General features: G+C 38.5%; 1 protein-coding gene across 2 annotated transcripts in view; it reads left to right on the forward strand.

Annotated features, from left to right (window-relative positions):
- Positions 1-21976, forward strand: part of PCNX2 (pecanex 2) — a 307465-nt gene that overhangs the window by 78953 nt on the left and 206536 nt on the right. For both annotated transcript variants that reach the window (XM_003267270.4, XM_030812668.1), the window contains exons 14-15: positions 4243-4353; positions 5477-5568. In XM_003267270.4, the coding sequence (XP_003267318.2) occupies positions 4243-4353; positions 5477-5568 (203 nt within the window). The remainder of the gene's footprint in view (positions 1-4242; positions 4354-5476; positions 5569-21976) is intronic.

A 21976-nucleotide genomic window follows, 5' to 3' on the forward strand; every position in this document is an offset into this window, starting at 1 on the left:
GAGAAATTCAGGTGAATTAAGGAGGTAGAAGCACAGAGTAATATTCCTATGTAATTTCTTTTTCTTTTATGATCCCTCATATATGTTCAGAGTATTGCTCTGTGCACTTTCCCTTTCATTATAAGAAAAAATATTCTTTATTTTTATCCCCAGGAATAAGGTGAAAGTTATTAGTCCGCACTCATTTCCTGTGCTCAATCAGACACTGGTGACCTCTGGCTGGAATTTACATTACTTTCCTTGAGCAAAAACCTCTGAGTGAGACTGGCTTTGAAATTATCCTGTGGGTGAGAAAGCCAAAAGGTCTCTGATTCTTAGTACCATATTTCAAAAGGAGCAGTAACAAAACTAGAGCATGCCCGGAGGAGTGTGTAGCCACATGGCCTGTATGGGGTCTGGAAACTGGGTAATGGAACTGGGAATGTCCAACCCAGGGAAGAAACACTTGAGTGCTAGAGGTACACACAATAGCTTTGGATCCTTAAAATGCTGCCAGGTTGAAGGGGAGGGATTTTATTCTCTTTTGTAGCCATAATAACTAGTTCCAGCAGATCGAAGGTGAGTTACAGCTCAGTACAAAGAAGCCAGTAAAACGGTTTGGGTTACAGCTACCCTACCGTAGAGTAGGTTGCTTAGTGAAATGAGTTCTCTGGCATGGAAAAACTTCAGGCAAGATGAAATGTCCATCAGTTGTAGCCCGGGTCCAGGCACTGGATGGGTTCTTTATCAAATGGCCTCTGCTCTGTGTTTTTTTGTTTTTGTTTTTTTCAGACCTGGGAGTTTTATGTTTTATTTTTGGTCCTTAGGTTTTTAAATCCCTGCCAACAATAATGCATCTTCAATAACGGAGACTGTAACTTTGGAGATCAGTGGAGGTTTTAGAACCAGTCACTGGATTGTACTCACTTTTCCCTAAACACCCAGACGTCCCATTTCTATGTCTTGTTTAAAGGCTCATTTCTTGGCCTCAGTCCATATGAGGACATTTAGTTAATACACAGATAGGGCACATTGAAGATACACAATATATATATTCACATTGACTTTATAGGCTTTAGTTTTATTCCTGTGCCATTTTAATTCTGCCTGCTTGCCCCTCAAACCTGCAAATATGGTAATTTATATCACTCACATTTGATAAAAGAAATAAGCTTAAGCTACTATATTTTTATTTATGAATTTTGCTTAAAAAGAAATGGAACTGTGCCAGAAGTTTCTGCATTGACTATAATTATTAAGGAAAATAAGAAGTTAGGAAGAAGTGAGAGAAAATTATAGGCCCACTCAGTGGTATGCTAACAGAAAATGTTTGTTTACAGGGAAAATTATGAACAGCCACAAAGACTTTTTAATTTTTTACTTCTGGAAAAAAAAGAACAAAATAATTTCAGCAATTTCAAGTGTCATTTTCCTAAAGTCCTGGTAACATAACAAGCATTTGGCTGCTTTTTCCTTCACGTTCACTGCAACCTGACAGATGAGACACATGGACTCCCTCTTCCTCCCATTCCACCTCCACGACATTTATTTTAAAGACTAGAGCTTTCCTCCTCCGGGATGTTTTGGAGAGGATCTAGTGCATGGACCTCCCTGTTGACTGCTGTTCTTCCTGTATTGTTTCATTAAGTTCCAATTCTACACGCACAGCCAGAGCATCTCCAGGGATGACTTTCTGGTATTTCTTACCATTTTATCTTCCTCATGCCATTTTTCATTGTGTTCCAGTTCTTTTCGTTTCTTTGGGTTTTGTTGCATTGGCTAATGTATTTCTTATACAGAATATCTCTTTATCCTTGATTTACCAAATAGCTCCCAATATCTGGCTTTGCCTTTCATATCATTCCATACCTAGACTTCTCCCTGTGGTTCTTCATTCTCAGAGTAGTTTTTGTCACTTACACATGCAGCATTTTAAAAGGCAAATAATAAATCTCACTGGACCTTCCCTCTGCCCTGATCCGGAATTGGCAGGTATAGCATAGCACAAAATTGTCATTGCTGGATTTTGACCCCAGAGTAAAGAGAAGCTCTTCTCAGTTTGTTTGAAATTTTATGGAATTTTGTGGATTAAAATTTCTATGCTCATGACTGTATGTTCTATAATTAAATGTCTATTTATTTCTTGTTTCTCTCCTTTCTATTTATAGAAACTGAAAAAGAAATTATGTCATATACTTATGTCTAGCATATCAGTATTTGTGCCTTTTTGTTCACTTTGGTTGAGAAATAAACTGCTTTCAGATGCTCTACTTTTTACAATATAGTTGAAATCTTGCCACAAAAATTATCACAACAAAATCACCACCCGTATCAAAACATGGCTCCAACACCAACCACAGCCCCTATTATTATAGATAGCCATGTTCATGACATAAAATTTTACTTTCACAAAGAGTTGGAACAGTTCCTCAGTACTTTGTTCCATAGTGAATTTTAACCAACTTTTTTTTTTTTTTTAATACTTTAAGTTCTGGGATACATGTGCAGAACATGCAGGTTCGTTACATAGGTATACCAACTTTTAAAAAGAGAATTTCAACATCTTTTGTGGGAACAGAATTCAACCCAAAACAAGGAGCATTTCAGAAAAAGGACAAGAGAGAAGCAAGAACTGAGTCCATGTGATATTATTTTCCATCTTATGGCCAAAGGTGCTATTGTGCCCATTTTAAATAACCCAATAATGTTAACCAACTATTTTAATCAAATATTCAGAGAATGGGTTGTGCAAATACTCTCATCCTTACAACTTCACTATCGGAAGTTAACATTTCCCATTTTTCAGAAATAGCTGAAACACCCTCACTTACCATCCCCCTCCTGTTGTTCACTGTGATTTGTGCATATTTTAGGACATAGTTCTAACATCTAGACATATTGGATTTCAAATCAAATTTCCTTAGTTTTATTAAGGTTTGCCAGTACCAAACATCATTGACATACAACCCAATGATCAGAGACAGAAAGGGAGACAGATGTCTTATGGCACTGCTAATGGGAGTTTCTGTGTTTCTATGAAACCCAGCTTCAGTAGAGTTAAGCAAGAGGCAATGGTAGGAAAGTTGCTGTAAAATGCAGCTCTACTATAGTTTTTCTCCTCTAACAAAATAGTTCTCTGAAACATTGAATTATAACCTACAAATGTTTTCTCCAATTGTGCAGTTTCATCATTCTGATGGGAGGTAGCACAATCTCTCTCTCCTCAGCCAAGAGCATCTTCATCTACCACGTGATCCATCCACCCTAGAATCCGTGTCACATTATCATGAGTGCTGCAGTCAGGTAGTTCCCACTTGACAGCCTTGAGCTCTGACTTAACTCTGAGTTTCCAATTGGTATTTAGGATGTAATAGACTCCAAGTTACTCAAGTGCTTGATGGTACAGAAGCGCAAAGCAAGGACACTCCTTGGCCCCAATTTTTGCTCCCCTCTCGCATGCAGGAAGAGATTCCCGTAATTACTGTCCTGTGATTTGTCTATGAGGCAGAGTCTTGCTCTGTCGCCCAGGCTGGAGGACAGTGGTATGATCTCGGCTCACTGCAGCCTCAGCCTCCCGGGTTCAAGCGATTCTCCTGTCTCAGTCTCCCGAGTAGCTGGGATTATAGGAATGTGCCACCACGCCCGGCTAATTATTTTTTTTTTTAGTACAGGTGGGGTTTCACCATGTTGGCCAGGCTGGTCTCAAACTCCTGACCTCAGGTGATCCGCCCACCTCGGCCTCCCAAAGTGCTGGGATTACAGGTATGAGCCACCATGCCTGGCCTGTCCTGTGTTTTTTTTTTATGTTCCTGTAGTTTTCCCAGTTTCCTTTCTCTTGCCCTCATCTCCCCCATGTCCAAGTCTACTCTTTCAAACTGAAGATGATTCTACTGTCACTCACCACCCCTGAAGTCTTTGCTCAATCCTGGGCTTGTGTGCGTTCCTTTCATCAGTACTTCTTTCTCAGGATCAGCTCCTTGTTGCATCCACAGGCACATTTCCGTCTCAGCCTCCAGTTTCCTCCGGGTGAGAGGAGTCTAAGATTGCCTCCATGGAGGTTGCAGTGAGCCAAGATCGCGCCACTGCACTCCAGCCTGGGCGACAGAGCGAGACTCCATCTCAAAAAAAAAAAAAAAAAAAAAAGATTGCCTCCAGTATTCCTGGGTGGGGTGGTTTGGAAGGGGAGAGAGACAGCACTGCAGCAGGAGCCTTGGCAACACAGTTCCCACATGCTTATCGTCAATTTTGTTTGTTCATTTTCAGTATTTTTATATTGCTTCCCTGCTATTTCCCTCCTTGGGCTCTTCCCGCAAATCAACACTTTCTGCACTTATCTTTTGGAGCAAATTGACATGCTGTTTTTTGGTGGTTCTGGTAAGTCGTTTACATTCTACCTGTAAAGGAATCTAAAGTTCAGATAAGGACTAAATAGCCTTAGGCAGGAGATGAGAGGCTAGTTAGGTTTTCTTTGTCCTGAGCATTTAAATGACTTCAGTTTGGATCAGTCTGGGTGATGATGGGCCTGTCCAGATTTCCTGTAGCCAAATTGGAAGAGGTCCACTTAGCTTGGTTGAGCATAAGCACAGAGACAAGGAAGCGTAGAATTCTCCGAGATTTGGAATAGGTTTGAGGCCCTTCAAACTATTCCCTAAAAAAACACTCCACGTGTGTGAATGTGTGAGAGCATGTGTGAGTGGATATAAGTGTGTGTGTGTGTGTGTGTGTATTTGAGCACATACATGCTCAAGTCTGGGAGTGCATCAATGTGAGCCTGTGGGTTGACACTGTGCTGTGTATTGTGTGTGTACCTATAGAGACAGGTGACCTGTGTCCCTAAACCATCACTGTGACCCTTTTAATGTCATACTTTAGATTCAGACCAAGGTGGATATAATCTCACGACGTGACATAAATTGCTTAACTTTTCAGCCTACTCTTCTCTTCTCTAAATGGAAATAAACATCATGACCTCATAGGGTTGCTATAAAGAGTAAATGAAATCATGTGCATAATGCAATCACTGTTACCACCCCCATAACACATACACGTACACACACACACACATACACACACACACACACTACACAGGGACACTTGCTTGTTCCCTCTCCCATCTCCTCTCTCCTCCTGCCTTCTCCCTCCTTCTCCTTCCCATTTATTCTGTTGAATTGCTATCCAGGACCTTTTCCTTGACCACCAGCTTTCAACTGTAAGCCGTGAGGTCTCCCTACCTTCATTCTGACACATTCACGTAGTCTTTTAAGAACATTGTAAAGCATTCTTTCTGAATACTTTTCTCTTGAATTTTTAGTTAATGGTAGTCTCTTTCTTGCACCTGTGAGTCACCCAGTGCCTTTTGATGGATCCCATAGATGTATTCTTTACCCCTTCAGCAGGCATCTTGTCTATGAATGTGCAACCATCTCTTCGCTGTTTTACATTTGTTAGTTTTAAGAATGGCCGGTCTAGAAAAGAACTGTTGATGTCTGTGTTCCAGCTGTGTCTGGGATAACTTCGGCTGTTTACAGCGTGGCCCGGAGCGTCTTGGCTGCTGCCCTGCTCCACGCGGTCTGCTTCAGTGCAGTGAAGGTAGGTTTGAGGACCATGAGCCCTCATCCTTCTCGATTCATTAAATTAACTTATTTTTTTAAACAAATGAATATTTTCTCCAAAATTACAAGAGAAATTGGATCTGTGCAAATCAGGGAGTGACTGTGTGGCTGAGTGAGGCCTCAGTAGTGTTAGAAGACAGGTCAGGATGCCTGGTTGGCCCTAATGTGAAAGGCCCCCCACCTCCTGGCCTGGCCTCCCCTCTGCAGTTGTCTCTCTGCTAAGATCGGTTAGTGACACTGGGAGGGACTGCTGCTTAACATGTTGGTCAATGGAACCCATGCGTCTGCCTTCATTTCCTGAAATACCACTCAAAAGACAATAAAGGGATACAATTGCTTAAAGCTAGATAGACAAGAGGACAGAAGAGGATATGACAGCCGCAAAATATTAGCATCTAGAAAACAGACGGACTATAGACTTACCCAGAAGGGGAAAATGCAAACCTAGCCTGGCAGCAAAGGAAGCCTAAGGTGATGAGAAAACAAGATAAACACTAACTTCAGGAAGACACAAAAGTTGTGTCAGGCAAGAAACGTATCTACTGTAGGTACCTGGCTCAGCTGTGAACCATATTTATATGGTAATCTGAGTAATCATCATGTTATATCGCTAATAGAAGAATGGGGGAGGTGAAGTGTGATGGAGGAGCTCCAAATCCTGTCTTCCATATTAGAAAGTCAGCAAATAACATCTAAAATTGAAAATAAAAATCAAGAAATAGCAAAGCAAGTATTTTATTTGAAAATATGGAGGTAAATATGGAGAAGAAACAGCTGAGTCATTGCCTTCAGGAAGCAGGAATTAGGGCAGGGGTTTGTGTAGGCGGGAACACTACTGTTTGTTTTCAGTGTTGTAGAGCTGTAGAGTGGCCATTAAGTCTAAAAATAACAGTATACATAATGTCCTCATGGGCATCTTCACTCAGTGACAAATAAATTAATATTATACATATTTCTGGACTCATGGTTTAACAGTTTAAACCATAGGTACTCCTTTGATAAAACAAAAATTAAATGAAAAGGAGTAAATAAAAATAATATATGTTCCAGTGTTTTTAATATAAATCACATGACATTTCTTAACTCACTTTTTTAAAAGATTCACTTAAATCTTATTAAACTGATCAATGTCAGTGGCAGAAAGATAATTGTTTATTTCCCTTTGTGATAGAGAATGAATTCAACATTTTTCTCTCTCAGTGCTTCACAGTAATCAATGGAGTAATTCTTTATCTTGCTCCTTCTATTCCTACCATATAGATATTTTCTTTCAGAAAAAGGGGGAGGGGCCTGGGAGGAAGTTTTCTGTATCTAATATACAAAGGTAATTTATGTGCTTGTAGTGGCCCTGTTTGTTACCACATTTATCCTATCATGTAGACCAACAATTATCTAATCAGTGTTTCTGGTGTTCTTTCTTTTGATTTATGTTCCTTTATTCAATCATAGGATCCCAGGTATACTTCATTTAGGAAAAGTAGTTGGATGGGTATTTTCTGAGTCCTTGTACTTCTGAGAACATCTTTCCACTGTCTTTTGGTAAAATGGCTGCTTATACAACTCTGGGGTCACAAGTGTTTTTCTGCAGGCACCTTAGTATATTGCTCTGTTGTGTTCTGGAATTATTTGTTTGCTTGTTCATTAATTTTTAAAAGTCAGGTTTAAAGTTCAGCTTTTAAAAATGTCCAGTTTGGTTAATTTTAATAAATAAATAAATGAATAAATAAATAAAGAATCCTACAATCAAGTTATGAGAGCATTTTCACCAACTCAAAAAATTTTCTCGGATTCCTTGTGGTCAGTCTCTTCCCCTACCTCCAACCTCTGGCCACCATTCATCAGATTTCTGTCTTTGAAGCTTCTTTGGAATCAAATCTGTCAGGGCATGATGTATATACAATAAAATCCACTAATTTCAAGTGTACAGTTAGATGTATTTTGACAACTGTGTGTAGACAAGTTACCACCATCACAATCATGACACAAACTGTTCCCCCATCCAGAAGTGTGTTTTCGTGTTCACTTGCAGTCCATCCCCTCTCCACACAATGTTTTTATTTATCCTAAGTGAATACCTCAGTGAGATTGTTAGATCACATGGTAAGTTTTTGTTTAACTTTATAAGAAATTGCCAAACTGTTGTCCAGTTTCTGTACCATTTTTCATTTCTCTCCCCTCACATAATCTTTGATTTCCAAGTGTTCCAGGTTCTTGCTAGCACTTACTTAGTACTGTCAGGTTTTTTTAAAATCCATTCTCGTGTGAACCAGTATCTAATTGTAGTTTTAATTTGCATTTCTCTAATAATGAATAGTGTTGAACATCTTTTTGTATGTTTGACATCTGTATAACTTCATTGATGAAAAATTTGTTTGTCTTTTGTCCATTTAAAAATTATGTGTATGTCATATTATTGAGACATAAAAGTTCTTTACATAATCTAGATACAAGTCCTTTATCAGATATATGCTACACACATTTTTTTTTTTTCAGGCCGTGGCTTGTCTTCTCGTTTTTTTAACAGTATATTTTGAAAAGCAGAAGTTTTTAGTTACAGTGAAGTCCAATTTAATATTTATTTTATGGGTTTTTTTAATATCTTACCTAGAAAACATTTACCTAACCCTAAGTCACAAATATTTTTGTACTACAATTTTTATAGTTGTAGCTCTTATATTTAGATTTGAAATATCTTTTGAGATGATTTTTGTGTATGACATGAGGTGAAGGTTGAGATTTACTAGTACCATTTGTTGAAAACACTAACCTTTTTCCATTGAATTATCATGGAACCTTTGGAACCAAAAATTAATCATTTCATTGTTCTGTATGCCTTTCTTTATGTTAGTATTACATTGTTTTTATTACTGTAGCCATATGATATGCTTTGAAATCAGATAGTGTGTCTCCCAACTTTATTCTTCTTTTTCAAAATTGTTTTTGCTATTAAAGGTCATATTTCTTTAAAAGTAAGTTTTAGACTATCTTCGCCAATTCCTACCAAAATTTGCAAAAATTTTCATTGGGATTATGATGAATTTGTAGATCAATTTGGGGAGAACTGACATCTTAACAGTAACTTTTTGATCCATGAACATGGTATATTGTTCCATATACCACCATCTTTGTCTTTGTTATTTCGTTCTCAGGTCAGGAATATTTTGTATCTTTCAGCCTACAACTATTGCACCTTTTTGTGCATTATATGTTATTTTAAATGGCATTGTGTTTTATAATTTAAATTTTCAATTGTTAAGTAATACTAAATAAAATTTATTTTGTAATATTTCAGCTTGTATCTTGCAAGCTTGCATTAAACAAACATATTAGTTCTGGTAGCATTTTAGTAATTTCTTTGAGATTGCTACCATAGATTGTCATGTCTATCAATAAACACAGTTTTATTTTCCTTTCCAGCCTGTATGCCTTTGATTTCTTTTTCTTGCTTTATTGCAGTGGCTAGGACCTCCAGAGCAATGTTGACAAAGTGCTGAAATCAGACATCTTTGCCTTGCTCCCAAGTTTAGGGGAAAAGTCTTTCACCATTAAGTATAAAGTTAGCTATGGAAATTTTCCAAATGCCCTTTACTGGGCTGAGTCATTTCCCTTAGATTTCTAATTTGCTGAGAGTTGTCATCATAAATGATGTTAAATTTTGTCACTGTTTTTTTCTGCATCTATTGAGAAGACCATATTGATTTTTATTAAAGCGATTCATGGGAAGAATTACATAAATTGACTGTTCAATGTAGAACCAACATTCCATTTAAAGGATAGGCCCCATTTGGTCATGCCATATTGTCTTTTAAAATATATTGCTCAATTTTATTTACCAATATTTCGTTGAGAAATTTGATATCTATGAAGTTTCTAGTTCTCTAATTTTTTTTTTGGGGGGGATGGAATCTCACTCTGTCACCCAGGCTGGAGTGCAGCAGTGTGATCTTGGCTCACTGCAAGCTCCACCTCCTGGGTTCACACCATTCTCCTGCCTCAACCTCCCGAGTAGCTGTGACTACAGGTGCCCACCACCACGCCTGGCTAATTTTTTGTATTTTTTAGTAGAGACGGGGTTTCACCATGTTAGCCAGGATGGTCTCAATCTCCTGACCTCGTGATCCACCCACCTTGGCCTCCCAAAGTGCTGGGATTACAGGTGTGAGCCACTGCCCCCGGCCTAAGTTTTCTTTTCTTGTAATGCTTTGTCTTGTTTTGATGTTATGTAATGGCTTGATAAAATGAGTTGGAAAGTGTTTCCTTTTATATTCTAAAAGAGTGCATATAAAATAGGTCATGTTCTTACTGAACTTTTTTATATAGTAATATTTGGTTTTATTGATCTCTTAGATGAAATATGTGTTCTTTTATACTCTCATTAAGTGGTCAATTATCTCATAAAGATATTTAAAAATCTTTAAAATTATGTTTCATTTACATTATTTTAAAAAATAATTTCTGCAATGTACATTTCTTTGTGTAGATTCATCTTTCTGCTTGCCATCATATTTCTTCTGTCTGAAGAATTTTCTTTAAGAAATCTCATGGTGCAAGTCTGCTAGTAATAAAACTTTCAGCCTTCATCTGAAACACATCTCATTTTGCCTTCACTTTTGAAGGATATCTTCACTGGTACAGAATTCTGCTTAAAAGCTTTTTTCCCCTAGTACTTTCAACATGTTCTGTTTTTTTTGTCTTGTATAATTTCTGATAAAAAAAATCTGCTGTTATTCCAATATTTGTTTCTCTGTTAGTAATGTTTCTTTTTTCTCTGACTGCCTTTAAGATTTTCTCTTTGTCTTTGTTTTCAGCCATTTGACAATGCTGTGACAAAGTGTATGGCATTTATTTTTTATTTTATTTAGGATTCTCTGAACTGTTTGATTTGTGAGTTGTTTTGGAAAATCTTTAGCCATTCTCATTTCAAATATGTCTTCTGCCTTGTTCTGTTTTTCTTTTCTTCTTGGGCCTCCAATTATATACATGTTAGATCGTTTAATATTGCCCCACGTCATTTGTATGCTATAGTCTTTTTTCCGCTCTTTTTTCCTTCTTTGGGTTTTAGTTTTAATAATTTTACTGACCTATCTTGAAGTTCACCAGTTCTTTCTCCTGCTGTGTCTAGTCCGATGATAAACTCACCAAAGAACCAACATTTCTATTTGATGTCTGTAGATAGTTTTCATTTTTCTTTTGAAATTACCCATCTGCGCATGAATGATGTCCATTTCTGTCACTAGATTCTTTAACATATTAATCATAGTCATTTTAAAGTTGAGATTTTTGTAAATTATCTGGCTTTCTCTTGTTTTCAGGCTGTGAGCAGGACACTTGTGGATTTCTACATCTGAATTGGAGGCATCACTTGTCAGTGTTTAGTTTTGCAGAGAAAAACAATAGGACTAAAATTTCTTTCTTGAATTTTTGTAGAATTCTTTCCTACAGTCTGAAGTTTAAAAGAAGTTAGTGGACTATGATTAGGCATGGTTCTCTTTCTTAAGTTTTCTGGAGCACCATGCCCATTTTCACTTTTCATATTGAAGACTTTATCTAGAGGAAAATTTCCCTGTTATGTTTTGATTAATGACATTGTTGATTCTGTTCACATAATATGATTTAATTTTTCACAGACTTCAACTTTTGGCTGTCTTTCATGTCTCTCATTTCTTTTTCATCATTTTCCTCTCCTTATAGTTTTCCTTTGAGTTCTGGTACAGTTCTAGAGTTTCTCATTTCAAGAATGAAGAAACCAACAAATATTTATTGAGAAGTTATTGTGTACTAGGAATTATGCTAGTTTATGTATATACTAGTTATAAAATATAATTTATAAAATATAAATTATGTAAAATAATTTGATAAATTATAATAATATAAAAATATATAAATTTTATATATTGTTGAAATATATTAAAATAATATTTAATTATATATAATATATAAGTCTAATAAATACAAATTAAAATGTATTTATTGTTACAGTAAGAACTCTTAACATGAAATCTATCCTTTTAACTTTTTGTGTGCAATTCAGTATTGTTATCTGCAGGCATAATGTTATACAGCAGATCTCTAGAATTCTTTTGCACTATTATATATATTTTATATAATTTACTTCACATAGCATAACTGAGACAAGTACTATTATCCTAATTTTACAGTTATAAATTTTATTTTCTGCATTGTTTGCTGTTTGGTCTACTGCTAAATTGCAGTGTGAAATTTGGCATTCATATTATTCGACCTTCATAATTGCTTGCTTAGCTTTAAAGTTGAGACTTCAAATCAGGTATTTTCTAAAAATTTCTTTTTTTTTATGTAAATATGCTTTAGAAAGCTTCTGTAAGTGGTCCCTTTAGAGAAATATCTCATTTTAAGAATGCTTTTTATTTGTCATGTATTTTTTTTCTCATTTCGCAGTGAGAATATGTCTTTGATAACCTGGTATCGTCTCTGTTCAGTTCACAGACCTGTTTTGTGTTTGGCCTGTAGAATGCTTAAAATTTTTTTCGAGCCAACATTTAATATTAGGACAGTCAGTGTAAAAGTATGATTCTCCTACTTCTCTTAAACAATGTGAAGATCTGGCAATACTGGGCTGACCTTCCCATTTGGTAACAACCTGCTGACATTGAATAGTAACTCACAGCTACACAAGCTCATGGGTCTCATCATGTCCTATCATCTTTTATGCCTGAGCCACATAATGTATTTATGTCACTTGGCTGCCCACATTGATGTTAGATTTTATGACTTCTGTCTTATAGTCAGGAAAGAATTGAACTGGTTTCTGTTAGGGAATTGTAAGACTCCTTGGTCAGATCTTTTCAGAGGTACCTCATGTCTGAAACACAGGAAGAGAGGAAAATGAAACAAAACATGTTTCAGTAATACACTACTAGTTCAGAGATGATTTTTCCCAGGGAAAATGTCTTATTGATGGAGTTTGGGGTAGTTATATCAGGAAGCTCATCACAGGCAGTAGATATGAAGAAATGCCTGGGACAGTGGTTATCTCTGTTTTACCCTCTTCGCTGTAACTTCTACATCCATGACCCGATTGAATAAATCCTGCCGCCTCTACGACAGCAGGAGTTACTGCAGACTGCCCATCTACAGATGTGCAGGGCCAAGTGGTAAAATGTCTGCTAACCCCTTGGTCTATACTCACTTCCAGCCCTTCTGCCTCTCATTTAGGTGATGTTAGCAGAGGTCTTTTCCTATTTACTTCCTCAGTGCACTACTGTCTTTCAAATGGAGAGAGGAGTTGGAGTCAGACCTTACAATCTTCTTTCAGTCTAGACCCATCTATAATATAAGGTCTGGTGTAAATTCCTCAGGGTCTATGACTTGTGCACGAGTAACTTGCTCTGGTTCCCAGTGTGGGTTCAGGCTTTTCTCTTTTCGAATATTTTATTGGACACTTAATGAGCTCTAGAGAGAGGGAGATCTTGTTCTTGATGTTCTTGATGCCATTTGGACCGGGACCCCACCCTTTACCCTTCTTGGCAACCCTGAATAGCAAACAGCATCTGATGTAAATATCATTGTACTTGATTAATGGAAATGGAAACATGCTAGCTCTCTGTAACTGATGCAGAAGCTGAAAAGTTCGTATTCTGTGATAGTCAACACATATTTATTTGTTCAGCAATAGCTCTGCCATGTACTGTAGAGATATGGGAGAAGGAAAAGACAGTCCTTTCTCCTCAGGAACTTAACATGCACTGACAAATGCTGAACACCCATAATTATCAGTTCAGATACTCTCAAAAGTAATGTGCATTCATGGATTGTTACACAACTTTTTCTTGCAAAATTCTTGAAGGGTTTTAGAAACTACTGAAGAATCTGGTATTCAAAAAATAGAGTATCTTGGGTTTTTACCTGGTTGCTGGACAGTTACTGTTATTCCCTCACCTCCCCAAATGTGGCTCTATTTTCATATCAGACATTGCTAATTGATCACAGCATTTTTTTCTAACTGAGGTCAGTAGTACCTCCGGCTGCCCAGGAGATATTACAGTCAGCCAGTGCCAACTGATCAGAGCCAGCCCAAGAGATAAACTCTATTCTCTATCCTGGGCTGAGACTTTTATTTCTGTTTTCTATTCAGTTTATGGCTTGTTATAGGTGTAAGTCATTGTTGGATCAGAGTAAATAGATTCCATTTTGAAAGCACGCCATTAACTCTGTGATGGAAAGAAACACTTCAAGGACCCTGGGGTTTACTTAGATGTTGAAACAGGCTTTTGACCAGTTGAAACTGGGGTACTTTGGGGAGGTTTATTTCATCTCAGGGAGGTATTGACTTCCCTTTCTCAGCATAGAACAAAGATCACTTGCAATAAATAGTATAGTCTGTTGTAAAAAAAAAAAATTAAAAAAACCTTAATGTTCTAACCGTATTTTGAAACACCTTTTGGTAAAAATAGAGCAATTTGAATTTCTTCCTTCTCATTTGTATGCCGTGAGTTTTCTAATGGTCTCAGACTGACTCTCCACTTTAAGATGCAGCACCTATTAAATGCTGTGAATTGAATGAATGTGGTTAGCAAATTGTCAAGAGGGTCCTTAGGAAACAAGAAAAGCTCACCCATCTTCAATCTAACTCCCACTTACCCAGAGCGGTGATTCTACTTCTTGTTTAACGATGCTTTTGTTTATACCTTTTATGCTTACTCTTTGCATTGCTGGAATTGATTTTTTTTTCTTTTCATCTCTAGTGCATCGTGATGGATTGATGGATCCTTGTGAACCATTTCAGCATGTCAGCTGCCTTGCTAGAGATACAGTTTTCCATATGGGTCATGATATATGTGTTTATTTCCTTAATTTTTATTATTATCACTTGGTAGAAGCAGATTCAGAGACCATGAGTTAATTTTGTCCTCTGGAATATTAATTAGGGAAAGAGAATTTGATTCCTCTTTTAATTTCATATTCTCTTTGACTCGTCCAAGATGGTACCAAGTAACATATAAATGGACTCCCTCATTGACTTAAATAGTATTCGACAGTGATATACAGAAACAACCAGAATATTTACTCCTTGGAGAAATAGCTCAGTAGTTAATTAACTGGGCTTTCTGTGTCTGGATAAACTATGATTTCTATTTTTTATTATCCTTTACAAAGAGATTCTTTTTTATTGATGGCAAGGGGATCCAGAGGTTGAAGCACATTATTATAATTTAATGTTTCCCACGTATCCTTAACCACTGCTTGCGGGGGAGTTTTTCCCATATTTCTTCTGGGTCCTACAGGATTGTAGCCTAACATCATGCTACTTTACAGGCACTCAGGATTTAAAATCTAATTGTAAATGTAAAACAAAGTCATAGTTCTAGATATTATTTAATGCTGAAGTGGACCTGAGATGCCTCCTAGTCCAATTCCTTCATTTTATTATTTAAAATAATAAAAGAGAGATTAAGTAATTTACTCCCCATCACACACCCCAGGTCCCAGATCTGTGTCTTTTCAGTCTTCCTTTTGTGCCATCCTCACTACCACACTTGAAGTATAAATATATTTGTCTAGTTGAAAGACAAATTCACAGCATATAAGATAGTTGCAGATCAATGGTTCTTTAATCTACAAAATAATTTCCCAAGTGTCTTCTCATTTGCCCCTTACTATATCTCCATGTAATCGATAAGGAAGATATCAACATTCCTGTTTTCCAGTGGTGAACCTGAAACACAGAATGCTTATTTGCCTAAGGGTACCTGACTAATTCACATTGTTTTTTCCATTGTAAAATGGATGAGTAGTACCTACCGCATGTGGATGTTGTAAGAAGCAAATCAAATCAAATCAATAATGTCTATAAAAGTGCCTGGCTAAAGGTTCCTGTTAAATGGTGTGGGAGGCTGAATTCTAAGATGGCCCCAAGACTCCTATCCCCTGGCATACATGCCTTGTACAATTTCCTCCCCTTGAGTGTGGGCAGGACCTGTGAAGGGGATGGGATGTCACTCCTGTGATTAGGTTACATTATCTGGCAAACTTGAAGGGATTTCGCAGATGTAGTTATGGTCCCTAATCAGGTAACTAACTTAAATTAAAATTTAACTTAAAAGGGAGATTGCCCGGTGCAGTGGCTCTCACCTGTAATCCCAGCACTTTGGGAGGCTGAGGTGGGTGGATCATGAGGTCAGGAGTTCGAGACCAGCCTGACCAACTTGGTGAAACTCCGTCTCTACTAAAAATACAAAAATTAGCTGGGCGTGGTGGCGTGCACCTGTAATCCCAGCTACTTGGGAGGTTGAGGCAGGAGAATCACTTGAACCCGGGAGGCAGAGGTTGCAGTGAGCCGAGATCACACCACTGCACTCCAGCGTGGGTGACAGAGCAAGACTCCGTCTCAAAAAAAAGGGAGATTACTCTGAGTGTGTCTGACCTAAAAAGGGAGATTATTCTAAATGGGTCTGACCTAATCAGAAGAGCCCTTTAAAAGGGGGTCCAGAGGGCAGGGACAGAAAAAGCAGTAGAGACCCTCCCTTACTGGCCTAGAAGAAGTAAACAGCCAGGTTATTAACTGCTCATGGAGGTAGCATCATGGCAAAGACCTGGAGCAAAGGCCTCTAGGAGCTAGAACAGGTCCCAGTGGACAGCCATCCAGGAAACGGGGACTGCAGTCCGACAGCCAGGGGGAACTGAGCTCTGCCCACCACCAGTGAGTGTGGAAGAGGACCCGGAGTGTGAGATAAGGTCAGAGGTCCAGCCAACACTGACATTTCAGTCTAGGAGACCCTGGGCAGAGGACCCAGCCACACTCTGCTCAAGCACCTGACCTAGGAAACTGTGAGATCATACCTTTGTGTTATTTTAAACTGCTAAGTTTGTGGTAATTTGTTACACGGCAATAGAAAGCTAATACCAATGATAACTATTCTTAGCATAAATAGTTGGTGGTTATGATGACTGTAACCACAATGTTAATAATGCTAATAGTAATAAATTTGAAAGTAAAACCTAAGTTTTAACACACTTTTACTTACATCAGACTTCACATTATATTTTATGGCTAGAATTGTATCATTTCTAGCTGCAAGAGACCAGGAATAATAAGTCTTTGGCTGTCTGAACAAATTGTGAGGGAGTATCTGCTGCTGAGGATGACGGGGAAACCGATGTCAGCCAGGCAGCTCGTGCTTTCTGCCATGCTTCCCTTCCTGGTCAGCAAAAAAGTAGAATTGATCCTCAAACCTAGTTACTGCTGGATTATTATGACCCTCCAGCTTGACAGTGTCAGCTGACACTGATTTGGGGAAAAAACAGGAAGAATATTGATAGCTCAGAAGTTGTTCAAAATGGAATTGCAATTGTTGAGTGAAGTAAGATTTGGACTTGGGGGTTTTGGTAGTAAGCCCTGAGAGCATGCTGGGATCAAATCCAGGGAATGTAGTGACTGATGGGGAGTGAGGGATACAGAGAGGAGAGGGTAGGTGGAAAACAGCGTTCTAGGCCCAGAGTTTGAGCTGTCGTGACCCTAGTAGTGATGGAAGGCAAAACTTGTTTCAGTGACACCAGCCAAAGTTTATCTTCTCACTTCCAGAATCCTGAGGACAACATTGTCCTATTGATGTTCATTCAATCCTTGTTTTTTTCTGTATGTAATCAATTCTATGTGAAAAATATAGATACTTACCACAATAACTAGTAAAGTAAAAGCCTATTTCCTCATGTGTAAAATGGGCAATACTTTTACCTTCGAGGTGTTTTAAAAACTACGTGTGGTCGTGAATGTTAAGCAGCAAGTCCGGTATTCACTGCCGAATGCATGGGAGCTGTTGCTGTGTTTCTTCTTGCTTGTGCACACTTTTCATTGCTCCTTGAAGTCACAGACTGGTTTATATATGCTTCTTTTTATGTCCTATTAGTGTGTCACATAAAAGGTATGCTATAAAAAATCTTGGATTGAATAATTACAGGACACTTGCAAAAGGGCAATGAGAAGGAAAGTAAATGGTAATGTTTTCCCTGAAGTACACGTATTTGTGTGTGTGTGTGTGCACATCTCTATATATTTATCCATGTAGATATAGATAGACTTGGATACATGGGACCCGTTATTCTGTCTTGCCAGCTAACAATCTCATTTTTCTTCAGTACATATCTCTAAAAGTGAAATACTGTCTTGATTCATAAACATATCATGCTTTTCATCAAAATGAAAAAACAGTATGAAATAAGAAGAATCTACTCTTAGCAGATAGTGAAGTCTGACTTGCCATATGTGTTCACATAATTGTTCATTTATTTACGGGACACATATTGACCTATAATTTAGGGTCAGTGCGAGGCACTCAGGGAGCCCCTCCTGGGGTGTTCAAGGTCCATGAGGAATATGGACAAGAGCTGCTATAGGGGTGCACTCTAGGGGTTGGGGAATGCCAGAGCCTAGAAGGTGTTCATTGCACACCCACACGTGCCAGCCACATGACACTCCGCAGGCCGTGTGTGAAGTAAGAAGAGAGAGCACAGTTCAGGAACTGGGTGACACATCTTTCCCTACTAAATTTCGAGAACTTTATGGGCCCAGTGCTGCTTTTACTTAAAGATGGGATTCATGTCAAAAATAAACCTAGAAATAGGACTTATACAGAGTCAAAATGGTACAATCTCGTTCTTATTTTAGGATGTATAAAAACCTCAATCTCAAAAATGCCCCTATGTTTAATGCGATAAAAAAATCAGTTTCTTTAAAAAGAAAGTATTTAAACCTGATATGAAAGGCATAGCAAAGTGAGAATTTGGCCTGTTGATATTCACTTTATAGCTAGTCTGTCCCATAAATTCCAACATAAAATTTCTAAGAAAAAAAATGCTGGAATTCAGACTGTGTTCAGAGTGTGCTTTTGTACAAAGCTGAACTGCCCTATGCATTCTCATCAGATAATTCCCAAATGTATGTGAAATCTACTGCAGAATTGTAGGACTATTAGACAGTTTTATTACTACCTCATAAAAATATTTCAAAACCTGTGGGAGTTTTATGAAACCAGCACTCATCAATCCTTATCATTCCCAATTTTGAGGCCCATGAGATGTGTCTCAGAGCAATTAGAGATGTTAATTTTGAAGCAAACTGTCACATGATAAATGCTTCATTATCTGTGGGCAATAGACCATTTAAAACTTTATCTCTTTCCAAAATCTTTATATCTTTAGATATACATTTGTAAATTTTAAATCTTTATAAAATTGATCCCTTCTTCCTCTGAGCCATTGCTCTACATGTGTTTCAACAAGCACTGAAATAGTCAGGTAGCTCAATAGATTTCCAAACACTGTTGTGTGGATGGATGCATAAATGGATGAAACAGCCTGTAATGCTGGGAACCTGTAAGTTACAGTGATTATTAAAACATCCTAACCTTTTTTTAAAATGAAAAGTGGTGAGATATCTATGTATTTTTCACAGTTAGCTATATACACATTTAAGGTGGTGAGGTACATGGAGCACTGAATTCAGGGCTGTGGAGGCTGGTACTGGTCTTACCACCTTGGGCAAGTCTCTTTCTTCCTGTCTCCTTGCTTGATCAATAACTTGAGGTGAGATCATCTCAGTTATGAAGTTCCTTCCAACTCTAAAGTAATCTTTCTTGAAGATAGTGGGTTTTGGAAAATGGCAGTCTGCACATGAAGGGATAACCCATGATGTTGATAATCAAGTAATCTCTCTTGTTCTTGTTTCCTTGAGAAATCAACCTCCATTCCGAGGGGTGTGTGTGTGTGTGTGTGTGTGTGTGTGTGTGTGTGTTTATGTATGTATACATCTGCATCAGTTGTAAAAATGAACAGTTAACCTGGAGAATGAGGGTGTTTCCAGGAGAGAGCCTCAGAAGATCCAGGTGGTTCACTTTATTACCATGTGTCAAAACTCGGGGAAGGTCAGTTTTTTTTCTGAGAAAGAGTTGTGTGGAAGTTTGAGGTTGGGCAAGAAAACATGAAAATTAGCACCTGGAATATGGACTGCTTAACACCTTTTATCCCACCCTTTTCTTGGAAGAATAAGTGTGCCCCGCTGGCATCACTTTGCTTTTTCTTGTTGAAGGACATAAACATCCTTCTTCCTGCCCCTGTGGCCACATTGCCATTTACTCCTGTTCAACAATTTACCCCGAAGCTATTGGTTATCCTTAAAAGAAATCATATGTAATGGAAGAATGAATACAGACTTCTACTAATATAGGACAGAGACCAGGAGTGTAACAGGTGTCCTTGGTGTTTTTGTTGGAAATGTTTGATTAAATATTGAAGTAGAGAGAAAATGAGAGGAGATTTAGGCAGGGCGTATTGAGGGAATAAAAGTAGGTAAACTCAATTATCAAAATATATTTAGAGCCTGGACTTAATTTATTGTCAGCAAAGACCATCCATCACGGGTACCCTTTCTTTTCCAATTAATGAAAAACTAACACTGACATTCAACTTTGCTGGGGGCAAGGCTGTTTTAAATCTCATTAAGAAAGGTGTCATCATCCTCTTTTTACAGAATAGGAAGCTGAACCACTGAGAAGTTAAGTGCCTTCCACAGAACAATTCATTTCAACGATGAGTGAGCCTGGAACCAAATTCTGCCAACATTTATTCCCTTGACCTTTTCTCTGATCCATGTCATGAGAATTATTTCTAGGGTCTTAGTTACTCATTCCTCATAGGAATTTTTTCCAGGGTCTGCGTATGTATGGGCTACATGTGAGAGAAAAGGTTGCAGCTTCACAAAATCATGAATTAAATACACAGCGCTGGTTAGTGTAGATGAATCAATGACAAGAAATAGAAGTTAGCAGGTTCTTCTCCTTTGGAAAACGTTTTGTGTTCATTGTGTAACGGTCAAGTATGAAATGAAATAAGAGAAGCCCTAGGTGGATGGACAGAGCAGGGTAAAGTTGATGTAAGGATGGAAGAGCCAGCCCTATCCACCCTGCTTGGCTCTTCCAGAAGCCCCTGCAGCGGAAGGACCACGTTCTGCATTTGTGTGCAGGGATCCACTTACATGCCATTCCTTTGACTCATGTGAGCTTCTGCTTCCTGCTGTGTAGCCTCTCGTGTGCTCTGTGAGCAGCTCATTGTCCCCTCCTCTGTCATACTTGACTGCAGTTACCCATGTGCCTTTCGTTTCCAAGACTCTCTCTGTCCTGTTCATGGTTATGCTTCTGGGTACCCGGCACATTGTAGGAATGAATGAATGTTTGATGAGTGGACTCTTAGGAAGGCATAAAACTCAAGTTTCAGAATAACTTTCCTGTTGCTGGGGGTACTGTTTGAAGGAATAATGAGAAGCACATAGTCAAGAGATTGCCTTTTCTCTGATAATCTCATCACTTCCGCAGCATTTCACTGCCTGATCCACATTTGATGTAAGCTACTCAATTCCTTCATCTTCTTTTCTTGCTGAAAATTCTTGTCCACATGAGTCATTATGAAAACTGAAACCTTGTAGTCATCCTTGCAAGGATATGTTGGTGCTAACGTTTGTGCCAGGTACCAGGGAAAGAAACATGCAAGGCTGCCCCTTGTTGGGGAGTCCAGTGTCTAAAGTGAAGGCAGACAAGTAAATGGTGGGACTCAGGGAGAGGTGCGTAAGGTGTCACAGGGGATGGGCACACATGTGAGATGCTGCTTCAGGGATGGTGATGTCGGTAGCATCTTGAAGGGGATTGTGCCATCAGGTTGCCCCAGAATGTCTTTTCTAACATGGATAAAGTTGCCAGCTGCCTTCGAGTTCGAGCTGACAAGTCCTATTGCAGGTCGTTTTCATATCAAACATAAAAAGAACATAGTAAAAGTGTTTGCACCATTAATTCAGTGAAACATGCTGAAGAGCTACTCTGTCCTTGTGACTTAGCAGATGTGTATGTACAACTCCTGTGGGCAGGTGCTCTCTGATAAGGGACAGAGCCCAGCTATGCCCCTGAAAAACAAAAGAGACACCTTAAATGCTACCCTAGAGATGTTTAATGGTGATTTTAATGCACAGAGGAGGAGGATTCCATTCTGCCTGGGAAGTCAGAGGAGGCAGCACTGAGCAGGTGGAACTTCTTATACTGGGCACTGAAGCATGGGTAGGAGTTCACCAGGTAGGGAGGAATGGAATGGAATGGAGTCAGGGTAGAAGAGCCCTCTGTGCAGATGGAACCACGTGGGCAAAGGCAGGAGGGCAGGGAGCAATTCATCTTTTGGATTTTGCTGCTGTGTATATCCTAAATGTGAGGAAAGATGCTGAAAAGGTGGGCTTATGCATCTGCCTGTCAAGTAGATTTCATTTGGTTGGTAATGAGGAATCATTGAAAGATACTGAGTGAAGGGCACACACATGATCCGATCAGCCTTTTGGAGAGGAGAACCACTCTGTCACTATACAAAGGACAGAG

This window comes from Nomascus leucogenys, chromosome 5 (assembly GCF_006542625.1).
Source record: "Nomascus leucogenys isolate Asia chromosome 5, Asia_NLE_v1, whole genome shotgun sequence".
NCBI lineage: Eukaryota > Metazoa > Chordata > Mammalia > Primates > Hylobatidae > Nomascus > Nomascus leucogenys.